The sequence below is a fragment of the Larus michahellis genome, chromosome 2, assembly GCF_964199755.1.
Source record: "Larus michahellis chromosome 2, bLarMic1.1, whole genome shotgun sequence".
Lineage (NCBI taxonomy): Eukaryota > Metazoa > Chordata > Aves > Charadriiformes > Laridae > Larus > Larus michahellis.
In genome coordinates this window covers 1,482,487-1,506,374 of record NC_133897.1, presented here as the reverse complement: position 1 = coordinate 1,506,374, position 23,888 = coordinate 1,482,487, and the positions used below count along the sequence as shown (strand labels likewise).

The 23,888-nt window shown below is 53.4% G+C and overlaps 1 protein-coding gene across 4 annotated transcripts; it reads right to left on the bottom strand.

Moving 5' to 3' along the window:
• Positions 1 to 1,195: 1,195 nt before the first annotated feature.
• ELP6 (elongator acetyltransferase complex subunit 6) lies at positions 1,196 to 23,432 on the bottom strand. 4 transcript variants are annotated; one of them, XM_074573838.1, is made up of 7 exons: positions 23,042 to 23,432; positions 18,324 to 18,402; positions 16,668 to 16,738; positions 7,192 to 7,322; positions 5,364 to 5,556; positions 3,860 to 4,006; positions 1,196 to 1,912 (listed from the first exon to the last, which is right to left on the bottom strand). In XM_074573838.1, the coding sequence occupies exons 1-7, from the start codon at positions 23,174 to 23,176 to the stop codon at positions 1,784 to 1,786; spliced, it is 885 nt and encodes a 294-aa protein (XP_074429939.1). In that variant the 5' UTR covers positions 23,177 to 23,432; the 3' UTR covers positions 1,196 to 1,783. The 4 variants fall into 4 exon arrangements, with proteins under 4 accessions (XP_074429939.1, XP_074429941.1, XP_074429940.1 ...); XM_074573840.1 differs by lacking the exons at positions 16,668 to 16,738; positions 18,324 to 18,402 and having other exon boundaries at positions 23,042 to 23,146; XM_074573839.1 differs by lacking the exons at positions 16,668 to 16,738; positions 18,324 to 18,402; positions 23,042 to 23,432 and adding an exon at positions 8,717 to 8,961.
• Between the last annotated feature and the right edge of the window lie 456 nt (positions 23,433 to 23,888).

Genomic DNA, 23,888 nt, shown 5'->3' with positions numbered 1-23,888 from the left:
AGCCTTGGAGCAGGGATATTTTGGGATCTCTCCAAGGGGAAGCTAATCATACAGGTATTACTTCAATTATACACCATTATGTGCCCATTACAGCTGCATTTTAAGCAGCCGTAGTGCCTGCAGCGACTGGAGCTGGCAGCTCCCTTCCCCGTGACCTACTGGTCGTCTCGTCTTCCCTTTGCAGACTGTGACCGGGCGTTGTCCCCCAGGCACTGTCACCAGGCTGGGCCAGCAGCAGCGGCGCTGGGCTCTGCTGCTTCCACGCCTGGCAGCTGAGAAAGGCGTTTTACCCCAGCAAGGCAAAGCAGGCACCAGCCTGAGGGTTCGCATGGCAAGGGACAAAACCGAGCCGCCAGGAAGCTTCCCAAGGAGCGCAGGGCTCTGTGCGCAGCTCAGGGGCACTCGGGACCCCAAGCCACGGCGGTGTCCCCAACTTTGCCTCCACACAGAGGTTGGATGGGGGTTTGGGCACAGCAAGATCTGGACCCGGCTGCTTCCAAGCTGGCTGCGCTGGGCACCCCAAGCACCGCTGATACGCCGTGCTCAGGATTTGGATGTCTGCCTGGGATGTGCCATGGGCAGCTCGGGGCTCATCCACCAACCTCCAACTGTGCCAGGGTCCCCCAGACTCAAACCAAAGGGGACCGTTCCCAAGCCCCGGGCAGGATTTCTGCATGGAAAAAGCAGAAACGCGTCCCACGGAGTTGTTACCCCATCTCTGGAGCTGCAAAGGACGCGGCAGGTCACTCTTGTCTCTCACAAGCGGGATGCCACTTATCTGCCACTACAGCCATCTACCTGGAGACCTCCAGGTCGGCTCCCGGGGCTGCCCTCGCATCCGAGGGACCTAAAACCATCTCCTCACCCAGGCTCGGGAGATGCCTGTTTCTCTCCCCTGCCAAGGAGCCTGTGGGGAGTGGTTCCTGTACAGAGATCCACGGTTACCTCATGACTGCACCCTTATCTAATTAAAATTAGTCATTAGTCCCCAGTAGTGCTTCAATACAGGCAGGTGATATAACTGCTAGTAATGATGTGTGATCGGAAAGCAGTGGCTGAGACAGAGGCTTGTGTACCAGCGTCTGTCTGTCGCCCGAAGCCAAGGACACGCTTGGGAAGCCACACGCTAAATAGACACACACGGGCACGGTGGTTTCACGTGAAAAGAGGGAAAATAACAAAACGAAGCAAGGGATCCACCAAGCAAAGCAGCCTTTAGGTCTTACAGCAGCACGGTGAAGGACTATACACGTAGCTATAGCTTTTTTTTAATTCTGTGGAAGCTAGGAGTTGAGCAAATCTCTTCTGTGCTAGAGCCGGCAGAAAGGTAAGAATTGCAACACGCTCCCAGACCATCCCTGCCTCCACCCGCTCTGTGTCATCTCGTTTAATGCCAGCGGGAGGGTGGGGTGATCCCTCCACCAAGCAGCGCCTGGCACTGCCTGTGCCATAACACAGGAAAAGGTGAGGCATGCCCAGGCCGCGGGGCATCCCCCCTGCTTGTATTTACACGCTCTGAGGGCCATTCTTGCAAGTTTTTGCTCTTCCTCTTGGCCGGAGTAGGTTGGGAACGGGGTGGGAAGACAAAAGGATGCGGCAAGCTCTGGGCAGGCTAATCCCCTCATTGGCATGCAGTTCACCACACGTTTAAGCTTCCCTCCTGGGCCAGTTTGCTGCACCGCTCCTGGAAGGCACTGGTGACGCAGCCAGGCTGGTTTGGTGGCACGTCCAGACTAGAGGTACTGGCCTCCGCGTTGCTCTCTCAGCGCTGTGCAGTATCATATCACAGGACTGCAGCTGACAGCCCCCTAGCAAAAAAGGTGACATTCTTGTCCTGGATCTTATACTGGTAGATCTGGACGTGATCCTGCTCCGCTGTCAGCTCCAAGGACACTCTCCTAATTATTTTAATCTGCAAAGGGAAAGGAACAGGAATATCATCCCTTTGGCTGCCTCAGTCACAGCATCTTCACCCTGTACACCTCTTGCTGGTGTGCAGGGAAATGGGATCACTGATAAAAAACCATCAGACAGCTGCCGTCCCTTTGGTGGCAGCCTGATGACAGACCACCAGGCCACAGCGACCCAGCTGCCCTCCCAGCCGAGAAGAGATCATGAGAAGCCAAGCTGAGATCCACAAACAGGATAGTTTGGGGAAGCTTCCCAGAAACTTGTAGTGACAGGACGAGGGGGAAGGGTTTTACACTTGACAGGTGTACTCTTCGCTGGGTAAAAAACTGGCTGGATGGCCGTGCCCAGAGAGTGGTGGTAAATGGAGTTAAATCCAGTTGGTGTCCAGTCACAAGTGGTGTCCCCCAGGGTTCGGTGCTGGGGCCGGTTCTCTTTAATATCTTTATCAATGATCTGGATGAAGGGATTGAATGCACCCTCAGTAAGTTCGCAGATGACACTAAGCTGGGCGGGCGTGTTGATCTGCTTGAGGGTAGGTTGGCTCTGCAGAGGGATCTGGACAGGCTGGACCGATGGGCTGAGACCAGTGGTATGAGGTTCAACAAGGCCAAGTGCCGGGTCCTGCACTTGGGTCACAACAACCCCATGCAGCGCTACAGGATTGGGGCGGAGTGGCTCGAAAGCAGCCCGTCAGAAAAGGACCTGGGGGTGTTGGTGGACAGCCAGCTGAATATGAGCCAGCAGTGTGCCCAGGTGGCCAAGAAGGCCAACAGCATCCTAGCCTGTATCAGGAATAGTGTGGTGAGCCGGACTAGGGAAGCGATCATCCCCCTGTACTCGGCACTGGTGAGGCCCCACCTCAAGTACTGCGTTCAGTTTTGGGCCCCTCGCTACAAGAGGGACATTGAGGTGTTGGAGCGTGCCCAGAGAAGGGCTACAAAGCTGGTGAGGGGCCTGGAGGACAAACCTTATGAGGAACGACTGAGGGAGCTGGGGTTGTTTAGCCTGGAGAAGAGGAGGCTGAGGGGAGACCTTATCACCCTCTACAACTACCTGAAAGGAGGTTGTAGAGAGATGGGGGCTGACCTCTTCTCCCTGGTGACAAGTGATAGGACGAGGGGAAACGGGTTCAAGTTACGTCAGGGGAGGTTTAGATTAGATATTAGGAGACATTTTTTCACTGAAAGGGTTATTAAACATTGGAATAGGCTGCCCAGGGAGGTGGTGGATTCACCATCTCTGGAGGTGTTTAAAAAAAGGGTAGATGGGGCACTGAGGGACATGGTTTAGAAGTGGCTCTTGTCAGGGTAGGCTAAAGGTTGGACTCGATGATCTTAAAGGTCCCTTCCAACCTCAACAATTCTATGATTCTAATTCTATGATTCTACACTGCAAGAGGGGAGATTGAGATGAGATGTGAGGCAGAAATTGTTGGCTGTGAGGGTGGTGAGCCCCTGGCCCAGGTTGCCCAGAGAAGCTGTGGCTGCCCCATCCCTGCAGGGGTTCAAGGCCAGGTTGGACGGGGCTTGGAGCAACCTGGGCTGGTGGGAGGTGTCCCTGCCCAGGGCAGGGGGGTTAGAACTAGATGATGTTTAAAGTCCCTTCCAACCCAAACCATTCTGTGATTCTAACTAGATATCCCTCTGCTGTCACGCTGGGACCTGCGCTGCAGCTGCCGTATAAATCTCCTTCCAGCTTCCAGGGGTGGGGGAGTCCCCAGGCAGCAGGATGTCCCTGCGCATCCCCGCAGGTCACAGCCGGGTGGCTCCAGTAGATCTGGTGACCACAGCAAGGCTGCTTGTTAGTCCTTAGCCATGATGCAGACCAGGCTGGTCCTGGGCCAGCTCCCGTGGGTCAGATGGAGCATGTATCACCCACCCTTGTCCCGCAGGCAGTGCTGGATGTGACATTAACATGGGCCACCTCTCCCTGCTCTCCCGTGCGTTACCTGCCCATGAACATCCTTGCAGAAGCCGGTCGCCAGCCCCTCCACCCACAGGATCAGGTCACTGTGATGACACAGGGAGTTGACAACCAGTTCGTTTTCCTCATCTTCTGAATCCTCGTTGCTGTGAACCAGCACCACGATGTTCCCCTGGAACGAGAGCACCAGGCAGCAGTGAGCCCCTGGCTGATTCCTAATGCTCAGGGTAAGGAAGAGGAGATACCAACGGGAGCTTGCACAAATGCTAAGACATCCCCCAGTATGGCAGCTGGTTCTGAGCTGAAGTCCACCGGGAAAATAAGCAGCAGATACATATATAAAATTCTGAAACAGCTTGCTGGATATATATTGTGTATACATGTACACATACACACGTATATATGTAATATGCAGCCTAAAAATACATCAAGCCTTTGTTACAAGACAGCTGTCTAGTTAAACCAGTCTGTCAGGCCACACACGTGGCAACTCTCTGAATGAATTCAGAACTGCTAAATAAAGACGCGGCCGAACGGCCGCAGCCGGAGCTGCGATGCGCAAACCTTCACAGCTCTCACAAGGAGCAAAGAGCTCCCCAACGCAACACCAGCTCTATTAAAAATACATCCCTGGAGCCTCTGCCTCAGCCCATGCAGGTCACCGAGAACTTAAAATAACATGAAATTCCCAGTCAATTAAAATGTACTTTAAAGCTTCAGAACATCCTACACAGAAATAGAAGTGTGTTAGCACAATTTACCATCTTTTTTTAGCTGTTTTGGAGGTAAATATTCTCAGCAAGCATAACATTCCCTGTCAGCATTTACAGCACAAACACCCTGGCACCATATGAAGTGCAGGATAACAAAACTTGACACCGTCTACTTTTATTTCTCACTCAAGCAGAGAGAGAAGTGACCAGGGTGGGGGGATGCTGCAAGGTAAATAGCAAAGGATGGATGTGACTGTAACGATTTTTGGCTGCGATGCTCTCAGAAGTTAGCAAATCGCTGGGGAGCTCTTTGTAGAAGTGCTGCATTATCACACGCCCTTAGAAACCAGCTGGTGCCAACACACAGCAACGCTGGAAACTGGTAGAAGCAGAGACCTGTGTGCCCTCCAAGTGGACTCTCATCTCTGTCCCCTGCGAGACTCATCAGCCCCTCACTACCTTCCTAACTCGTTTCCTTCCCTCCCCTCCCACACCCACAAACCCAGGTGTCAGTAGAGATCTCTGGAGAGCCAGGAGTTCTAATAAACAGTATTTCACGTTTTGGAGCTCTGCTCACAAGTCAGGGTCAGAGAGAACCCTTCTCCTGGAAAACTACTTGCAAATGACCCCACACAGCAACTCCAGGGACTAACACAACTCCTGAGGGCGGCCCTAGAGCAATAATTTGAATTTCTTCGACAGCCAAAGCCTTCTAAAACCTCTTTGTGTGCAGGTGCAAGAAGAAAGCTGGGCTTTGCTCCAGAGGCTCTTTTGTACACGTAGGGTACAGGAGGCTGCATGCAGAGGGAGCAGTACCTTCAGCTGGGAGCAGACCGCGACTCTGCAGTAGTGGATGAAGTCCAGCACCGCCACCGGCGTGGCACCCAGGCTGAGCAGGACACTGAGGTCGTCCACCAGCAGCACAGGGCCCTTCCAGGAGTCGCTGCCGGTGGGAGTCAGGGAGGTCCGGACGAAGTCAAACAAGGCTTTGAGGTTGGAAGCGCTCTCACTGGAAGGGAAGAAGGAGGTCTCAAGGGGCTTGGCCCACACATGCATTGTGTGTCCCCGTCCTCAACCACTGACCCAATGTGGGGAATGCCAGCCTGCACCCTCCCTGCGGTCCCCACGGCGGTGACAGTCACCAGGTCCTGGACTTCCCTACAGTCACTTCCCCTTTACTTGCCCGTGTGCGGTGAAACCCTCCTGCCCTGGGTGTTTGGGTGGGAAGGGACCTTTAAAGGTTACCTAGTCCAATCCCCTGCAATAAGCAGGGACATCTTCAATTAGATCAGGTTGCTCAGAGCCCCGTCCAGCCTGACCTGGAATGTTTCCAGGGATGGGGCAGCCACAGCTTCTCTGGGCAACCTGGGCCAGGGGCTCACCACCCTCACAGCCAACAATTTCTGCCTCACATCTCATCTCAATCTCCCCTCTGTCAGTGGAAAACCCTTCCCTCTCGTCCCATGGCTCCCCTCTCTCATCCAGAGTCCCTCCCCACCTTTCCTGGAGCCCCTTGAGGGACTGGAAGGGGCTCCAAGGTCTCCGCGGAGCCTTCTCTTCTCCAGGCTGAACCCCCCCAGCTCTCTCAGCCTGTCCCCACAGCAGAGGGGCTCCAGCCCTCCCAGCAGCTCCGGGGCCTCCTCTGGCCCCGCTCCAACAGCTCCGTGCCTCTCCTGTGCTGAGGCCCCAGCGCTGGAGGCAGCACTGCAGGGGGGTCTCCCCAGAGCGGAGCAGAGGGGCAGAATCCCCCCCTCGCCCTGCTGCCCACGCTGCTGGGGATGCAGCCCAGGCTGTGGGGGGTTTCTGGGCTGCCAGCGCACGTGGCCAGCTCATAGCCAGCTCTTCCCCTCCCAGCACCCCCAAGCCCTTCTCCTCAGGGCTGCTCTCCATCCCTCCATTCCCAGCCTGTGCTGGACTGGGAGTTGCCCCCACCCAGGTGCAGGACCCTGCGCTTGGCCTTGTTGGACCTCATGACGTCTGGGTCTCGCCAAAGGCCCATCTACCCCAGCGGCGTGAGTCTGAAACAGCAGAGAGCCAGGAGCACACAGGAACAGAGCAAGCACACGGCCATCCTTGCCCAGAAGCTGCCTGACGCAGTGGTAGCATCTTCCATTTCAACTGCCCTCCGTGGAGTTTTTTCTATCAAATCATCAGGGACATGGAGAAAGGGAAGCGGGAATAAAACCAAAAGCCAGCATGGTTAAAGCAGCATTGTTCTCTTGGATGAGAATAAAACTCGAAGTAATAATAAAAAGGAACAAAACTGCTTAGATGGAGTTTTATTTGACACAAACACATTGAGTGCTGAAATAAATTTTCTCGAGACCTATAACACGCTTGGCAATGACGATGGGGGCAGAAATTGCCCCGAAGTGCTGGAGAATGGGGACAGAATCTGAGCAGCAGGGAGAGACAGGGCAGGCCAAGCACAGCAATGTGCACGGCGCTGGCATTTCCCTTCACTGAGTGCCCAGCTACCGAGTCCTTGGGCTCCGGAGGGAAGCCCAAAGGGAGCCGGGTCTCAGCCATGGACCTCACTGCTGCTCTTGGTGTTGGCTGCAGTGGCAGGGGACACGAGAGGGTAAACACTCTGTGCTGGGGACCCTGTCCAGCCCCAGCAGAACCACCAACCGCTCAGGTTTACCTCATAAACTGGAGAGGACTGGGCTGTCCCGACTGCTCCTCCTCCTCTCCAAACAAGAGGTCAAGGCAGGACTTGAGGCCTTCCAAGAAGACAAGCTGTCCCCGCTCTTTGGCAGCTGTCAGACTGACACCCTTGAGAGAGGAAAATGTGACGTTGCAGAGTGAACAGCTTTGGAGGAACGGTGCAAACAGAACCAAGCAGATCGACAGCCAATTTTTATCAGGTCTTATCCAAATGCACTAACAACATCAGTGCCCCAGTGACTCCTGCACAGGGGATGGAAGAGGCGGTTCTGTTACACACACCGGTGGACACATTTGCTTTTCTGTATTTTGCCAGGAGGAAAAAAAAAAACAAAACACTGATATGGGGGGCTCAAACATTCTGGAATTGCTTTTGGGAAGACAACAGCATTGTTGCACAGGAGAAAAAACAGCTTCTTATCCAAAAGCAGGGAGAGGATGGGTACAGACTTCTCCATGCTGCCACAAGGACCCTGCCATGAGCAATTTCTTTGCCCTCCCTTCTTAGGTGCCAAAAGCCTTTTGTTTTCACTATCTCTAAATCATCGCTGTAGCAATGATTCCCCTGCACAACCCACGCGAGGCACAGTCTGGATCTGGAGAAGGCTGTGGGCTGGGCACCCTGACGCTTGCACAACACCCAGGAGAGTGCAGCCTAGCCGGGGCTCCCACGGGAAGCAGCCTCAGCCCCAATTCCCCTTCGGAGAAGGAGGAGGGACCATGACAAATTGCCTGGGGCCACAACTCAAAGGCAATTAGAGATTTCCTGCTCTCAGCCCTGCTTCATGATGAGGCTGACCAAGAGCCACGTGCTGGGCATATCCAGCCCCAACGGAGAAAACCCCGCAAGAATCGCAGCAGTCATGCAGCAGACCCCAACTGGAGTTCCTGAACGCCTTCCTCATCCTCCTGTCTTCCATCAGCAAGGGCTACTTTCGCCAACCTTTCTACAGTTCCTCAGCTTACGGGTATCTGCATCAGTCCACCTTTCAGGAGAAAATTTAATACCTGTTACTGACATGATCATACAAAGATAGCTCACGCATACAATCTTCAAACCTCAGCCAAACTGTGCATTCCCCGGCAGGAAGAAGTGCAAATTTGTTCGGCTTTCCAATGTGGGTTGCTTCCCACATTTCACAACGGGACTGTCATCTCTTAAAATGGAACCGAGGCGCATTAACGCCAAGATTCACAGCGTCTCGGCAGCCTGGAAATAGGGCTATTGTGCAACGCAGCAGGTAGGTGGACAAGATGGCGAGACAGACGGTTTACAAAGAGTTCAGGAAGATTTAGCTCAATGCAGTATTGCTTGACAGGCAGAACCAGCGAGGCAGAGGCCAGGAACCAGAAATAAGGATCCTGCGAAAGCGGTTCCCACATCTCCCAAGAGGAGACAGCCCTTCGGGATGCTGCGAGATTTTGAACCCTCTGAAAAGGTTGTCTGAGCAGGACTGGTCAGAAACAGAGGTGAGTCCTAGGGCAGGAGCAGGAGCCCTTACCTTAAACCAGGACTGGTTTCTGCCGGAACGCTGGAAGAGGCACACACCAGCAGTGATGCTGGCTTTGATCAGGAGGTTTTTAAGCATCGCAGAAAATACAGAATTTTGCTTATTTCCTAAGCAATCGTGCTGGGAGCTGCAGGACGCTTGAGCAGAGTCTATTTGAGCTGCCCAGCAAGGAGAAGGATCGTAGCAGCTCTTCCCCCAGGACCTCGAGCACTGAAGAGCGCCGTGCTTGGCACTGTCCCAACACCTTCTTTTGAGAAGACCTTGGAGGTTTTCCAGCATTTCCCAGTCCTCACAACACCCCAAGAGCCACCGCGCTCTCTTTGCTCACACACGAGAGGGAGATGCAGGAAAGCGATGTGTCCGCTTCTGCCGCCTGCTTTCTACCCTTTCTTTTCACCTGCGCAACCTCCCTGTTATTCTGACATGAAAATATAAGTGTCAACATTTTAAACCCCCTTTTTTTTTTTCTCTTTTTCTATTAAAAAAAATAAAAAATAAAGCCACATCTTAAGCATCTGATCAATGAGACAGTTCCCACAAGGGGCTGGGCCCAGCTGCTTTGTGGCATTTTCACCGGAGGACCTCCAGAGAGGTGGTCTGGGTAGATAAGGAAGAGGTCTTTTCCAGGAAGATTACCCCTGAGCTCCTGCAAGGCTTATCAGTTGCCACACATTCAGTGCTAATGAGAGGAAAGACAGATTTCCACTGCTTTCCCTCCCAGCTGAAATGCGAGGGGGAGAGGTCAGTTCATCAGGGCTGCTGCCAGAAAACACTGTCTACAGCAATTAGGAAACAACGGATCGGAGGCAACGTCTTCTATCATGGCCAGGGGATACTTCGACAAGCGGAGGCTACGCTGGGGCGAAGGCTGTCTGGTATGTCCCCACCTCAGTTCCAGTTTTTAAATCATCCCTGAGCTTGCCCTTCTTTTTCCTGGTCTTCCACACATGCTTCTGGAAGGAAATTAGTCCCACCTGCCACAAAAACTCCGGAAAGGAGAGCCTCAGGCAAGGCACCAGTCAGCACTTTTGGACATAACCCTTTTGTTTTCAAGCACCTTCTCAATGAACAGCATTAACCCGCAAGTGTTGCGGCACACTCTTGCCTCATCTAATCCGCATTGTCTCCTCTCTTTTCCCAGGCAAGCCAGGAGCAGTAATTCCCATGAATGAGACTCTAGAAGAGCATGGACCCTTCGCTCTCCCTGCCATTATCTCCCTGCCACTATCTCCTGCCTGCCATTACCTCCTGCGGGCGGAGGGATTAGGCTTTTCCAGATGATATTTACTCACTAAAACCACACCAGAAAGCAGGGCAGGAACGGAGAGCTAAGGGAAGCCTCTCAGGCAATTGCAAGCACCCACGATGGAAAAATTTGTAGCCAAGGACAGAAGAACCTTTATGTGGCTGGCCAGGAGCAGGGAACGGCCAGCAAATACCTGACGTGCCATAAAGCGGGGCTGGGTTGCACGGCAGCCTCACAAACCTCACCCCCTCCCGAATTTTTGGAGCCCGTAGGGCTCGGCACTTGCTGAAATGCTTTGCTACAGCAGTGGCTAAATTCAGTATTAATGTCAATAATTCAGAAACTAATGTTAACTTTGCTTCAGTCGTTTTCTCCTGCACACAGAAGCTCTTTTCAGAGCAGCAAAGAAAAAAGTGTCCCCTCTTTAAAATATCCAGAAACTTCATGTCGTTACAGCAGGGCCTGCCTGGATGACAGAGAGAAGGGCCACCGCATGAGGAAAGCAGCCAGGGGCAGCGTGCTTGTGGGTCAGACCAGGAATTCAATCCCCTCCATGCCATGAAGTTCCTGGGTAGACCCAGCGAGTTCAGTCTCATTTTCCAACTGGGGAACCAGGTCCTAGAAAGACAGCGTTGGATGGAGACCTGGACTAACCCCACTGCAGCCATTTGCCATAGCAAACCTCTCCGCTTTTCTCCCAGCTAGCAGCCCGCCTGATGTAACCTCTGTAAGCAGCACGGGAAGCATCAGGACAGCTCAGAGATGGTGGAAAAGTGCTCAAAATGGCCAACGGCACCTGCCTGACTGTCACAGACACTACACAAGTCCCTGCTGCAGAGCCACAGTGCTGCAGAGCACCCAAACAGCGTGCATCACCAGCCCTGAAAGCTTTCATTATCTCACAGCACCGCGTTCCATTATCACCGGGAGCACATAGACATTATCTCTGGCAATCTGTCATTTATCGATCAAGCCCAGAAACTCTTCTGTAACAGCAGCTCGGGGTGACTGGAGCTGCGAGCTCCGCAACGGAGCACGATTGTTCTCATCCATCCAGGATGCTGCCAGCCGGGCAGCATGGCAGCCCACTGGCCTGCCAGCAGTGACATCCCTTCAAACGCAACCGCCGCTGGCCGTTTCATAAAGGAAAGCAAAATATTTGCAGGAGAGAGCTAGTAATGGAGCATGTGAGGCAGCAGTCATTAGCTCAAACAGGGAAAGCAGCCGTGGTACAAAGTGCGACGATCTGTGATCAAGCAACGGGCCAAGGTCTCTTCTCTAGTACAACTACCTGCAGGGGAAAGCAGAGGTGACCAGGCAATGTCCTCTGGTCTGTGATCTCAGCGCTGTGGCAGGGGACAGGGGAGCAGGTGAGAGGGAGACCAAATGTGGACAAATATGTTTTTCCTTTAAAAGAAAACAAACATTGTACAAATGAGGGTGGAAACACCAACCTGGCAAGCTGCCCTGGTGCCATTAGTCTTGCTATGGCCCAGCATGTTCCCTACGAGGTCATGACAAATAACATTAACTGTCCCCTAAAATGAAGTGCAGATCCTCATGAAAAGAGCGGGATTTGCAGAAAAGAAAAAGCATGAAGCCAGTATTGCAGAGCCAGCACAGGCGCGAAAAATCCAGGGAAGCTTCTCCCCACGAGTAAAAATACATCACTGCATTTAGTAACACATAAGGAACTGGTTCTGGACTGGTAAGAACTGGCAACACTGTGGGGAAGCCGCACGTAAGGTTAAGTCTTACTTTAAATATGTATAAGTATTCAGTATATCACCAAACGGCAGGTGCTACAAGGACCAGATCCACAAAACATCGCTGTAAAGGCTATATAACACAACTCTGGCTCCAGGACCCTTCTTCCCAGGCCTGGGACCACCCCATCCCCAGCAGGAACAGGAGCATCACCAAGTTATGAAGCTCTTCCAGCTGCAGTCTTTCGTTAGTGCATAACCTTCTGCTAGGAATGATTATGCATGGGACATTTAACCCATGGATGGGATAACAAAACGCAGGTAGCTGCCCACGAGCCAGATTCTTCCTTCCCCAAGGAACTGGGCTGGACCTCACCACCAAGGAAAAGGAGATGGGAAGGGAACGGCCAGTTGTCTGCTGGAGCAGGCAGCACACCTAGCTGCCTGAAATGGGGGTTTGCTGCAGGCGTGCAAATGAAATCCCGGCCGGTCTCCAGCAGAGATTTACAGCAGCAAATTCTTAAGCAAGTCTAAGAGTGAAACTACTCTGCCAAAAAAACTGAGCCTGGTGTGTTCATTTAGGCAAAGAAGGATTAAAGCAAAGACAAGATCTTATGGAAACTCGGAGAAATATAAATAACTGATGTTACGACCTCCAACTCCTCAGAGCTTAGGAGGAATTCACAACAAGCAACCACACGGGCACCTGTGAAGTTATAATGTAAGACTGACTCAGGCTTGAAACCAACAGGACAGGGACAGCTCACCGCTGCGGGCAAATGTAATCGCTTCTCTGAACTCCCCTGGGCAAACAGTATTGTTCTTCTTATCACCTCCCTTCATGTCAGTAACATTTTTGGTGAAGCACCAGACAGCAAATCATCGTTTCGATTTGCATTGCACGTGTGCTCCAGCTAATCCTCATGTTCTCTCCCTTCTCAGACTCTCCCACGAGGGAGATGACAGCAGCACCTATTAAAAGCACACGCGCAAGCAGTGCACCAGGAAATTTCACCGCATTAGGAAACACACCAAATAAACATGATTCTGCTTTTAGAGCCAGCAAGGATCCCGTATTTAACAGCTGAATCTCCTGCCTACACCGATTGCTATACCCCCTTTCCTGTTCCACTTAGTAAGTTCCCCCCAAGATTTCCTCCTCTCTGCAACATGAAGGGCAGAACTATTCAGTGCTCGCAGAGGCTGGGTTGCTCAGCAGTGGGCAATTTGCTCTGCAGGGAAATCGCAGGTTGAGTATCTGCCTGTGAGTTACAGCTCCACGGGGAAACACTTCGTTTCCTCAGTCCATTTTATTTAACTTCGGTCTGAGCCCTCAGACCACTGATCTCCCTTTAAAAAGTGAAAAACGAGCAGTAAATAAAATGGAGTTGTTTAGCAAGCACCGAAACTCAACCCACATTTACAGTGGGGAATTATTGAAACACGTGGTTCTTCAACACCGGGAAGTCTTTATAAGCAGCAGCACTGCTGGGATTTCCAGCAGAACGAGAGGAAGGAGGACCAATGCAAGCCTTCCTCCCTTCGGCCCTGGAAGGTCACCTGGAATTCCCAACCGGCACATTTCGCATCTCATCATTGTACAAAAAGCTCAGAGATCAGTTTAAAGCCAGAGCTCAGACTGATTTGCTGACACTGGGAATGACCACGTTTACTTTTTTCCTCTATTTCCTCGTTTCAGGGTACACATAATCCTCGCCTGACTCACCACGGGAAGGAAATCCCTAAGAACATATTCAATGCTTGTGGCTCCTCAGACAGCTCAAACTGATGGCTTGGCCCAGAGGCCAAAAGAGGCATAGAATCATAGAACCATAGGGTGGGAAGGGACCTCTGGACATCATCTAGTCCAACCCCCTGCCAGAGCAGGGTCACCCACAGCAGGTGGCACAGGAACGCGTCCAGGCGGGTTTTGAATGTCTCCAGAGATGGAGACTCCCCCACCTCTCTGGGCAGCCTGTGCCAGGGCTCTGCCACCCTCACAGGAAAGAAGTTCCGCCTCGTGTTGAGGTGGAACTTCCTATGGTCAAGTTTGTGCCCGTTACCTCTTGTCCTGTCACTGGGCACCACTGAGAAGAGCCTGGCCCCATCCTCCTGACACCCCCCCTTTCAGTATTTATAAGTGTTGATAAGGTCCCCCCTCAGTCGTCTTTTTTCTAGACTGAAGAGACCTAAATCCCTCAGCCTTTCTTTGCAAGAGACGTGTTCCAGTCCCCTCATCATCTTGGTAGCTCTCTGCTGCACCCTCTCCAGCAGTTCGCTGTCCTTCTTGAACCCGGGAGCCCAGAACTGGACACAGTGCTCCAGGTGCAGCCTCACCAAGGCAGAGCAGAAGGGGAGGATGACCTCCCTCCACCTGCCGGCCACGCTCTTCTTGATGCCCCCCAGGATGCCACTGACCTTCTTGGCCACAAGGGCCCATTGCTGGCTCATGGGCATCCTGTTGTCCCCCAGGACTCCCAGGTCTCTTTCCACAGAGCTGCTCTCCAGCAGGTCACCCCCAACCTGTCCTGGTGCAGGGGGTTATTCCTCCCCAGGTGCAGCACCCGACACTTGCCCTTGTTGAATTTCATAAGGTTCCTCTCTGCCCAACTCTCCAGCCTGTCCAGGTCTCTCTGGGTGGTGCCACAGCCTTCCGGTGTGTCAGCCACCCCTCCCAGCTTTGTGTCATCGGCAAACTTGCTGAGGGTGCACTCTATCCCCCCATCCAGGTCATTGATGAATATATTGAAGAGGATTGGACCCAGTACTGACCCCTGGGGAGCACCACTCATCACTGACCTCCAACTAGACTCTGTGCCCCTAATCACGACCCTCTGAGCTCTGTCTTTCAACCAGTTATCTATCCACCTTACTGTCCATTCATCAAGCCCACTCTTCCTAAGCTTCCCAATGAGGATGCTGTGGGAGACCGTGTCAAACGCCTTGCTTAAGTCAAGGTAGACCACATCCACTGCCCTCCCCTCATCTATCCATCCAGTCATGCCATCATAGAAGGCTATCAGATTAGTCAGACATGATTTCCCCTTGGTGAATCCATGCTGAGTACTTCTGATAGCTTTCTTTTCCTCCACATGCCTTGAGATGACGCCCAGAACGAGCTGTTCCATCATCTTTCCAGGGACGGAGGTGACTCTGACCGGCCTGTAGTTCCCCGGTTCCTCCTTCTTGCCTTTTTTGAAGACTGGAGCGACGTTGGCTTTCCTCCAGTCCTCAGTCACCTTGCCTGTTCTCCAGGACCTTTCAAAGATGATGGAGAGCAGCCCAGCAATGACTTCTGCCAGCTCCCTCAGCACTCTCAGGTGCATCCCATCGGGGCCCATGGACTTGTGAATATCTAAATGATCTAATTGATCCCTCACTCGATCCTCCTCAACCCAAAGGAAGTCATCTTCTTTTCCCATTACTTCCCCCAATGCCTGGGACTCCTGAGGGCTGGGCCGAGCAGTAAAGACCGAAGCAAAGAATGCATTCAGTAACTCTGCCTTCTCTGCATCCTCCGTCACCATGGCTCCTGTTTCATTCAACAGTGGGCCCACAACTTCTCTGGTCTTCCTTTTGCTTCCAATATACTTGTAGAAGCCCTTCCTGTTGAGCTTGACATCAGGTGTCCTTCTGAATCTACACGTGATTCTGCCACTTCATCACAACATAACCACAGGACAGAGGACAAAGTCACCTCAGGATTTCCTGCGCCGTACAGCCAGTGCATCCTGCAGGTGTACAGAGAGGCCCTAGGGACACAGGCACCATGGCATTTTATTCCCCGAAGCACTAATACAACTACATCTACCAGCCTGGGCCTGTCTGGGGAATGCTGATTTCCAGAAAACATTTCTAAACACAAAGAAAGCCAGCAGCCATCCAGCTCTCTGCCCTCACTGGGGCAGAGCCCAGTGGGGCTCTTGTAGTGAGCCTCAGAGCCAGGTTTTTGCCCTATATCACATCCCTTCTACAGCAAGAATCATAGATCATTTGGGTTGGAAGGGACCTTAAAGACATCCAGTGCCACCTCCTGCCCTGGGCAGGGACACCTCCCACCAGCCCAGGTTGCTCCAAGCCCACTCCAACCTGCCCTTGAACCCCTCCAGGGATGGGGCAGCCACAGCTTCTCTGGGCAACCTGGGCCAGGGGCTCACCACCCTCACAGCAAAGAATGTCTTCCTGATATCTAAACCTACCCTCTTTCAGTAGGCACCGCCCTCCATCCCCATCATTAATTAAGGTGTTAATGGGACTGGATCCCAATACTGACCACCAGCTGGACCTGGTGGCACTGGTCACCGCCCTGATTCCTGGCCCAGAGCTGCCTCTCCTTTGCCATCTGCAGGACTCTGGGTTCATATCATGGAATCACAGAATGGTTTAGGTTGGAAGGGACCTTAAAGACCATCCAGTCCCATCCCTTGCCCTGGGCAGGGACACCTCCCACCAGACCAGGTTGCTCCAAGCCCCGTCCGTCCAACCTGCCCTTGAACCCCTCCAGGGATGGGGCAGCCACAGCTTCTCTGGGCAACCTGGGCCAGGGGCTCATCGCCCTCACAGTCAAGAATTTCTGCCTCACATCTCATCTCAATCTCCCCTCTGTCAGTGGAAAACCCTTCCCCCTCATCCCATGGCTCCCCTCCCTCATCCAGAGTCCCTCCCCAGCTTTCCTGGAGCCCCTTGAGGGACTGGAAGGGGCTCCAAGGTCTCCCCAGAGCCTTCTCTTCTCCAGGCTGAACCCCCCCAGCTCTCTCAGCCTGTCCCCACAGCAGAGGGGCTCCAGCCCTCCCAGCATCTCTGAGGCCTCCTCTGGCCACACTCCAACAAGTGCTCTCCATCCCCTGCCACAGGAGCGCCAATCCTGACTGTCCTCGTCAAGATCTGTAAACATTTGCTCACATGCAATTCCCATTCCCCGTTCTCATTCCTTTCCACCCGACAGAAACTCCCTGGACCTGTAATTATTAACCTACGCCAAGAGACTTACCAGTTTCTGTGCTACGATGTTGTAGTGACTGAAGGACTGGAGCAGGGCCACAAAGCAAACCTTACAGCCAGCTGGGCGAGAAGACAAAAAGACACGTTATCATTTCAATTTTGCAAGCTGCCATTACCAAAGCACATAAATCACAGCAGCCAGGCTACAAATCTGTCTGGAAAGACCTTGAAGTGAGACAGGTCTAGGCAGCCCCCCGCTCGTGGCTGGGCTTTCAATTTCCAGCTTTCTATAGGATTTCCACAATAGGGAAAATGTTAGTCAGTTTAAAAAGAAAGGGAAAGAACCAGAAAAAGATGACATAAAAAAAGTCAGAGGCCCCTTTTCTGTCTCATGCCACCCTGCCCGGGGATCTCCTGGCACTGTTTGCTGGTATTACTGCAAGGAGGCCAATGGCCGACCGTGACACAAACTACTGAAACCACTGACATGCCAAAAATCCCAGTTTTGGCTCTCGTAGGGCGAGTGACCTTGACTTGAAAAACACACAGAACAAGCAATTTTTGCCAAAGACACCTCACTAAAATATGATTTTGGAAAACCCAGCATGTGACAACCTGGCCTCATGGTTTGGGTATGAAAAAAGTATTTGTTTCTCCCTGCCAGAGAGCAGGACGTGGACTTCAAGTTGAACAAGTCAGGGGCCCCAGCTGAGCCTTCATTGACCCCTCCAGAGCTCCCAAAGGTTTTGAGGTCCAAGCCGGGGCTGCTACAGAGAGCAAGCGGCACCCAGGCCCTGCTGTGGAAATGAGAAGGTGACAGCAAATTCACCTGCCCTGAGATGCATTAATGATCCCAAAGGGCTCCGTACCCACACGGGACGGTGATACTTTTCACAGACAGACAGGCAGCCCCATGCGGCAACTCCCAGGACAGTGTTAACAGAGGCGTGGGAACACGGGCAGACCCTGCGGCAGTGCCTCAGCAGGGCTGTCCCTCTGAACCATCCACACTGTTAATAACCTGCTCTCCATGGTCTTTCCTGCAGCTGTTCCATTAAGTAAAACAATTTTTTTTTTAAATGGGGTAAAGCCCTAGGTGAGGAAGTGGCAGTTACAGGGTGCAGGATGCACTCAGCTCCACCACCATTAGCACGCTGAGCTAAGTTTCAAGTCTGATAGGTACCAGATTTGCTGGGCCAGCTGCTTTGCCAGCAGAAAGCTGGAGTCCATGAATCCAGCGTCCGCTCTGCAAGGGCTGGTAGGTTACTCACGGGTGAAACTGTTAGCAAAAAAGCAATTAGGGAACTTGCCAGGCTCTTTGTTTGTTTCTTTACTCCCTACTAGCTTATCTGTTTGTTACGTGTTGCTGATATTTTTAATTACATTATAAAACACCTAGCCAGTGAAGGGATTACAGTCAACAACTCACTGCCAGATGCCCATTCAACTTACAATGTTGACTACACTAATGATGAAACAAGGTGCACAGACATTATGGGATGCACCCAAGAGTATAGAGCAAGTCCCAAGAACAAGTCAGGACTGGGATCCCTCAATGCTGACCCCAAAGCTTTGCGCTAATTCAAGGATGCCTCACGCTCTACAAAAACAGTCTCTGCTCACACAGAAACACTTTACGCTGAACCGCCCCCAAGGAGCAGGCAAAGGCAAAGCCTTGCCTTGGAGAATCCTGCTGCTGACACACCTCTGAGATAGAAGGAGAGGAAATGGTGCACCAGGAAGCTGCCATCTGTTCTGGTGTCTCGCAGCAGCGTGAATTTACCCTGAAAAAGAAGAAGCAAACATCACTTAACAGAGGAAGATGAGAGCACAAACTGCTCATGGTTCCATCTTGGTAGACAAGATGTCTGGTTCAGGCTAGGGGAAACTCTGCAGGCATCAGTCAGGGAACGAAGAGGGCATGGAACGCTCCAGCCACCCATTCACAAAGGGATGTCAGCGCTTCCTCCAGACACAGCCCACGGGGAGGCTGCAGAAGATGCTGAGTTCACTGCTTTCTGAAAGACGTGCCCACCAGCTAAAAGCTCTTGCGCTAGACCGAGACCCCAGCCGGACCCCCACACTCTGTGCCCATCAAGAGCCACCTCCTCATATGGAAACACCTGGCTGCTGCAGAGGACACCAACGAGCAGCTTCCCAGTGCCAACACATCCAGAGCACAGAAGTTTTCGTGCCCCTGGTGCTGGACACCATCGTCATGGGTGGCTGTGAGCAATTTCCACCTCCCAGCAATGTCCTCCTCTCCTCCAATTCACAGCCATCTTCTGTCTACTCTGAGTGGCACAGATGGTAGGGGGACAACAGCCACCCACTCTGTTTCCAGTCCATTCTCCCACTGCCGTGGCTAGCATCGCCTGTGTGCTTAAAATGCCAGCCCCTGCTTCTCCTGTCCCCAAACGGCCCTCCCTGCCCTTTGTTCCAGGCTTACCTCAAACAGAGCAGAAAACCTTATCATCAGAATTTGTTTACTGGAGCAGAGCTTTCTGCACAAAGTATATACCTTGTTTTGATCATGCAGGAAATTAATTCCGTTCATCAGTGCACGCTTGTTATCAGTACCAGTCTCATCAAGGCATTTGTTTCCATTAAAACCTTAGCCAAGATGTTTCTTTAATCAATAAAAATCATAGACAGGCTGCTTTTAATCACAAAGAACTTATCAATGCTTTTCGGGGTTTTTTTTTCCCCCCAATCTATTAGAAGAAAAGAAAAAGCCTTTTGCAGCAACAAGCAATCTACCCATGGGCAATTCACAAGCCATCTATCAGAGTTAACTCCCCAGTGCCTAAAAACGTGTTATAAAGCAGTGCTAATGGAATGGTAAATATTGAACACGTCTGCAGGGAATGCAAAGCAGAAGCCAGGATAGAGAAGCTGCTCTGCCTCAGCCAGAGACAAAGCTCTTTCCCACCTAAAAGAAGGGTTTATGCCTTTGTGGACATTACAATAACAGGAGGCGCCACCCCGGTGAGGACCTCACCAAGATGTATCTTCCAAGGCTAAGGCTGGAGGAGTCTCTGGGTTCAAACAACACAAGTTCAAATGTTCAGAGGTTTAGCTTCTGCACGACTCCATCCCCTTCAGCTCCCCTCTTCCCTGCAACAGCGCTCTGCCACAGCAGCCTGAATGCCACCCCACGTCCCCTCCCTCGCCTGCCGACTCTCGAAAGGTTCTCTCCTTTGCTCCCACACATGCTGCGCAGAAAACGGCAGGATCTTATCATTCAGAGCATACATTATTTTGCTTCTTCAAACCTTACAGTTATCCACCCTTAAATCCTGCCAACCCTCACTTCACTGTCATGCTGCAGCAAGAAGCTGCTCAAAACTCTTAATTTCTTCTTCAAGACAGCACTCAAAACTCTTCATTTCTGACACTTAGATGTCCAGCTAGCCAGGGGTGGAAATGGCCAAACCATACAGCTTGAAAGCACAACTGGTGGAAGAAAGGAAGGAAAAAAGGAAGGCTACAGCTCCGGGAAACTCCAGCACCCTGCTTGTGGCCACAGAACTGCTCCAAAGCCTTTACCAATTCCAGAGCACAAATACAGGAATCAGGGTTCAACCACTCATGTCAACACAAGGAGGAAGGCATGCAAAGCCAGCAGGAATCTGCAAGGCTTTCCAAAGTCTGCCAGTCCCTGTGGTCACCGTGTCTTCACACAGGTCCTCTTGCACCTATCCCCACAGACTACGCTTATCAGATTTTTTGGCAGCTGGCTGGAAGCAACCAGTTTCCTGGAGGTCCTGAGGGCGAGTGGTTTCCCGTTGCTGCCAGGCAAGAGGAATTCTCCTGCTGAGGAGCAGGTGAATCCTGGTCCCATCACCAGGACCTTGTTTGCTGGCATGCGGAAAGCCCGCAGCTCCCAAGCCGCCGCCACCACAGATACACAGTCCTATTCTCTTCCCCCTTCTGCGCATCCTTCTCAAGCCCAGAAAGACGCTGCTGGGGATGAAGCGTTCCCAAAGGCGAGGCCTTCTTGTATGACCTGCCCCATCCACCTGCCCCATCCTGTTGCCTCCACACTCTGCTTTCACACTCTCTCCACCTGCAGGCTATGAGGCAGAAACTGGAGCTACTTGTTAGAAACTGCCAAAATCCCTTGGCAGGGCAGCAGCGGGTGTCACAAGCACTCAGCAGTGACATGTCAGATACACCCACACAGGTGGCAGCTTCATCCACCTACCAGCCCTGCAGTGAAGGCATTTGTCAGCACTTTGAAAATGGCACAAGGCAACCATGGAGATGCAGAAATCGGGATAGTGGAGATGGGAAGAAAAGATTTGCAAAGGGCTGATACTTTTTAAGCACAGCGGGACACCGCCTTCCAGACAGCCTTGCCCAGATATCTCAGCACACCCCATGGACTGTGTTTCCCCAGGGGGGGAGCCCAAAACCAGACTGCACGGCTCTGCCCAGTGATCGGTGACACTAAGCACTGCAGAGGGGGACCTGCAAAACAAGAATACTCATGATTTACCACCGGGTTAGTCCATATCGCAGTGTATGAACTCAGTCTCCCAACTCTGGCATCAGGCAACATTGCTGATTCTGGTATCAGCTGTATTCTGGTGCTACACTACTGCCAGACACTGCAACAAAGAGGAATCGGGAGCATGTGATGGCAGCTCCAAGTCCCTGGCTGATGGCAGAGGAAGACTCAGCTCAAATCCAAGGCCATTCCTCACAGAGGAGCCTTGGTTCAGCTTCTCTGTCGAGTCCTGCCTGGGCTGCCAAGTCAAAACGCAGGATCTTGAGGCCAAATCTCCTTTCGGTTTTGCTCTGCAGAATTTCTTATTCTCACCAAGGTAAGCCTCCCCCTTCTCTGAAACCACACTTGTGGATGGCAGCATCCCTGCTCATCCCACAGCCCCACCATGAAACCCGCCTTAGAGCCCAGGCTCTGCTCTGCCAACACTCAAACTCCACCAAGGCATCCTCACTTAGCATTTCACGCGTATTAAAAACCCAGTCATCAACCCACAGGAACCACGGGGACTTGGGGAGTTTACACAGCCCCAGCTTATCACAGAATCACAAACTGTTTTGGGTTGGAAGGGACTTTAAACATCATCTAGTTCTAACCCCCCTGCCCTGGGCAGGGACACCTCCCACCAGCCCAGGTTGCTCCAAGCCCCGGCCAACCTGGCCTTGAACCCCTCCAGGGATGGGGCAGCCACAGCTTCTCTGGGCAACCTGGGCCAGGGGCTCACCCCCCTCACAGCAAACAATTTCCTCCTCAGATCTCATCTAAATCTCCCCTCTTCCAGTGTAAAACCCTTCCCCCTCGTCCCATGGCTCCCCTCCCTGCTCCAGAGTCCCTCCCCACCTTTCCTGGAGCCCCCTGAGGGACTGGAAGGGGCTCCAAGGTCTCCCCAGAGCCTTCTCTTCTCCAGGCTGAACCCCCCCAGCTCTCTCAGCCTGTCCCCACAGCAGAGGGGCTCCAGCCCTCCCAGCAGCTCCGGGGCCTCCTCTGGCCCCGCTCCAACAGCTCCGTGTCTCTCCTGTGCTGAGGCCCCAGCGCTGGAGGCAGCACTGCAGGGGGGTCTCCCCAGAGCGGAGCAGAGGGGCAGAATCCCCCCCTCGCCCTGCTGCCCACGCTGCTGGGGATACAGCCCAGGCTGTGGGGGGGTTCTGGGCTGCAAGTGCATGTTGCCAGCTCATAGCACGTCTATCCTTTACAGAGTGACAGCATTACCACCGAGCGTTAGCCAACAACCTCTACCAGGTTCCTTCCGAGCCTTGTAGGCTTTACAATGAGAGAAGGGGGGAAACTCAAGACTTACAAAATAAATTAGCATCCCAAAAGCGCTTTTATTATCTACGCTAGTAACTATCAGGAAAAACATGGGGTAATGTGTAACACACACGTATTTCACTACCTTTTTACCTGAAGCGCTTCACAGCTCTTACACAGGATGAGGGTATTTAGTTACACCGTGATTTCATTAGCTCAAAAAACTTCACAGATTAACTGAATTCATTTAGTCGCCTGAAGGAAGAGAAACCTCTAGAATAACACCACAGGGCCCGGAAGAGCGCTGGGGAGCGGATTTCACCCCCAGTTTTGCTGCTATTCCCGACCCGTCAGCCACCTCGCAGAGACACAACGGTCCCGCAGGGCTGTGGGGACAAGACCCTGGCTCCTCGCTAGCTCCATGAACCCGGGCCGGGTGAAGGGAAGGGCCAGGAGGCCGTTAAACGCCCCGGGAGAGGCCCACCTGCGGCCGCCATTCCGCATTCCCGCCGCCACCGCCTCAGGAGGCCCCGCCCCTCCCGGCATGCACCGCGGCCGCCGTCCGGACTACAGCTCCCAGCAGGCCCCGCGGCCCGCCACACACACAGCGCCGCCGCCATGGCGGCCCCGCTCCCTTCCTCCCGCCCTCCCTCTCTCTCTCTCACCGTCTCCGGTCGCTGCGGGGAGGCGCCCAGCAGCTCGTTCAGCTCCACGAACATGGCGGACGGGCTGACGGCCGCGGCGGACGGACGGACAGGGTGGAAAAACCCCGGCACTTCCGGGCGGGAAGAACCGCGCATGCGCGGAGCGGGGCCAGAGAGCGCCCCCTGGCGCGGGGTTGGCGGGTGCTTCAGGCCGCTGCTCCCCTCAGCGACATGAGGGGGTCTCGGCGGCCGCCTGGGCTCGGCGTGCCCTAGCCGGTCACCCCCGCAGGTCTCCGGGGACGTCTTCACCGCGGCCCGGGCCGCGTAGGCCCGGCCCAGCGCCGCGTCGGCCGCGCTCCCCCTCAGGCAGCCTCGGGGGGGTGAGCAGTGCTGCCGCTTGCCCTCAGCCTGGTGCCCCACCGGGCCCTTCGCCGCTCGGGGAGATCGTCTGGGCAGCGCCCCCCCCCCCCCCCCCCCAGCCCCTCCTGGTGCTTTGGGTGCTGCAGGGCTTGGCCTTTTGCATGGTGGAGTTCCACGTCAGCCCATCTCGCTGGTATGCCCAGGACTCCTCAGCGGGTGCACTGCCCTCCCATCCCCGTCATTAGTGAAGGTGTTAATGGGACTGAATCCCAGTACTGGCCACCAGCTGGACCTGGTGGCACTGGCCGCCGCCCTGATTCCCGGCCCAGAGCTGCCCCCAGTTTGCTAGCTGTAGGACCCCGGGTTCATATCATGGAACCACAGACTGGTTTGGGTTGGAAGGGACTTTAAAGACCATCTCGCTCCAACCACCTGCCCTGGGCAGGGACACCTCCCACCAGCCCAGGTTGCTCCAAGCCCCGTCCAACCTGCCCTTGAACCCCTCCAG

Coding starts and splice junctions, on each gene's coding strand:
- ELP6 (XM_074573838.1), bottom strand. CDS start 23,176: ATGCGCGGTTCTTCCCGCCCGGAAGTGCCGGGGTTTTTCCACCCTGTC. Junction 5,557..7,191: donor AGTCCTCTCCAGTTTATGAG/GTAAACCTGAGC, acceptor CTTCCCTTCCAG/TGAGAGCGCTTCCAACCTCA. Junction 4,007..5,363: donor CGGTCTGCTCCCAGCTGAAG/GTACTGCTCCCT, acceptor CTCTCGTTCCAG/GGGAACATCGTGGTGCTGGT.